Source organism: Mus caroli, unplaced genomic scaffold, assembly GCF_900094665.2.
Source record: "Mus caroli unplaced genomic scaffold, CAROLI_EIJ_v1.1 scaffold_13707_1, whole genome shotgun sequence".
NCBI lineage: Eukaryota > Metazoa > Chordata > Mammalia > Rodentia > Muridae > Mus > Mus caroli.
The window spans coordinates 7,478-9,977 of NW_018391069.1; the positions used below are offsets into that span (position 1 = coordinate 7,478).

At 32.0% G+C, this 2,500-nt stretch overlaps 1 protein-coding gene across 1 annotated transcript in view; it reads left to right on the top strand.

The window, feature by feature from the left end:
- Positions 1-2,500, top strand: part of LOC110288977 (vomeronasal type-2 receptor 116-like) — a 20,967-nt gene that overhangs the window by 1,434 nt on the left and 17,033 nt on the right. The window contains exons 2-3 of the mRNA XM_021155196.1: positions 1,583-1,859; positions 2,228-2,500. The exon at positions 2,228-2,500 is cut by the window's right edge and continues 534 nt beyond it. Of these exons, the coding sequence (XP_021010855.1) occupies positions 1,583-1,859; positions 2,228-2,500 (550 nt within the window). The remainder of the gene's footprint in view (positions 1-1,582; positions 1,860-2,227) is intronic.

Consider the following 2,500-nt stretch of genomic DNA (forward strand, 5'->3'; position numbering starts at 1 on the left):
TGTGTGAGAAAGAAGTAGAGAGAGAGATTAGTATAGTGACATTGACACATTTAGGTAAAGAGTCTATTCACTTTTAAATAGAATATACAAGAATAAAATAAAAATGGAGGTAAACAATATTTTTGCCTTTGGATTAGATCAAAAAATATTTAAAAGAAATGGGTGAAGCCATAGGTTTATGTAATAAAGAAAATGAGTATTTAATAATGAAATCAATATTCACCGTAAAATGTAGGATGGAGGAGATGAACCAGAAATTCAAATGCTCAGATATAGATGAGAAATAATGTAGAAGAGTTGTGTGAACAAGAACATCTCCAGAAACACATTTGAATATCTCCCACAAGCCTGGGATAAGCTAGAAACTATTTCAGATAATCCTTGTCTTGTGTAAGTAAATGGCTTTTTAATACATTTAATTTATTTTCAAATTTAACTAGCAGAGAAAATATGTCTAAGTGTTCTCTTAAAATTATGTGAAGTTTATGTCCAGAACTCTAACAATTTAGACTCCATAAATGTGCACTCTATGTATTTTCAGGTGGTTAAGAAGGAGGGAGATCTAGAGAAGTGTTTTGATTTCTTTTTACTTACTATTAATAAGAAGAATATCAAGGCAATAATTTTCTATCTAGACTTTAACAACAAAAAGTAACGTTTTATGTAGAACATAAATTTTGGACGCATACATGACTCAGCTTTTAAGTTTTAATGTGGTCATGATCATTTACAAATATATGTGTGTCTATGTGTGTTTGTGTGTGTGTGTGTGTGTATAACAGACTAGAATGATTATTTTTAATTTCCTATACAGCACTTTATATTACATAGCAGATATGGTTCCAAAACAATATAGGTTTCTTATGCTACATTGTGCCTGCACAAAAGAGATTGTTGTACAGCTATTCACTGTTAATTTGTAACCAATACTTGGACATTTATATCATTAATATAAACATGACTGCACAGTTACATAATACAGTTATTTTTAGAAGTAATATATTGGAGTACTGTTGCACCTTACATTGTTTGTGATATACTTGAAAAACAATATATTAGACCAATGTGAATAAATTAGAATTCTTCAAAACTTGACCATGATGGTGGAGATAAAATAAAACTTAACAGAAATTTAAATCTCAAATGGGAATCTTGCATGGATATACTATTATAAGTATGAAGAGATATTCTGCCTAAATACCTACTATTAAAATGTTTAATGTTGTATTTTAGGTATTTCTGAGTAACATCATTAAGGTTAGAGAAACCTGGATTATAGGAGAAAGTACCGTGTGCTCATTTTTCTTCAGATTATATCTAACCATAAGTTATGCCATCATTATGAACATAGAGAAAACGGCTGGTGATAGCTTTATGATTTGTGTTCATAGGCTGTATAAAACAACAGAAATGTATTTTTTAGGAATTTAGAAAATTTAATGTAAACCTAACACTTTCCTGTCAGTTAAAACCAGTACATAACTGTCAGATTTTTGTGTTGATTTCCTCTCTCTATGCTAGGATTTTTCTGGCTCTTGCTTGTACAGTTTTAGAAAATTATATTCTCTACTTCTGTTTTCAGGGTGACACCCAAGACCAACCATTTGATTTTCTCTGTTTATCTTGCCTTGGAAGAAATAAATATGAACTTCCATATTTTACCTAACATTTCTCTTGTAGTTAATATTGAATGTCCCCGAGACATACATGATGAAAAAGATTTGACTTTGAAAGCTCAGGATTTTATTCCCAATTACTACTGCACAAAAGAGAGAAGATATTTAGTTATATTTGCAGCACCTTTATGGGTAGTAGCTACAAAACTAGGACCACAGCTGTACATTTTCGGAATTCCTCAGGTAAGCCAGGTTGATTAATTTTAAGGAAATACTTTCTCACAACACAGAGTCTTTCTGAGTGTGAAGGCAGTTAAAAGGCAGAGAAAGGAATGGTGTTTATTGTGATCTACCAGGCATAAATATATAGATACCTTTTGTGGCAAAAAAACCCACAACTTTATCATAAATGGGCATGGGAGACAGCACCATTTTGAAATATTATACCAGAAGACTCAGTATACTTTTATTGTTTAGAGAATCTCAAAAGGTTGGATACAATTGTAATAATGACATGAAGAATAAACACTTTTTAACATGAAAACACTTTGCTCAAGCACACTCTGCATTCCATCATGTTCATATTGTTGCCTATGTTCTGTATTTTTCAGCTTTACTGCGGTCATTTTCATCTTTCTTTGAGTGATAATGAGCATTTTCCTCACCTTTACCAGATATCTCCAAAGGACACATCTCTACCACTAGCCATGGTGTCCCTAATGGTTCATTTCAGATGGAACTGGATAGGAGCGATGATTACAAATGATGACCATGGAATTCAATTCCTTTCTACATTGAGAGGAGAAATGCAAAAACACATTGTCTGTTTATCTTTTGCAATTACTATCCTAACTGAGCATGGCATGGCCCGTAAAGAGTTTCGT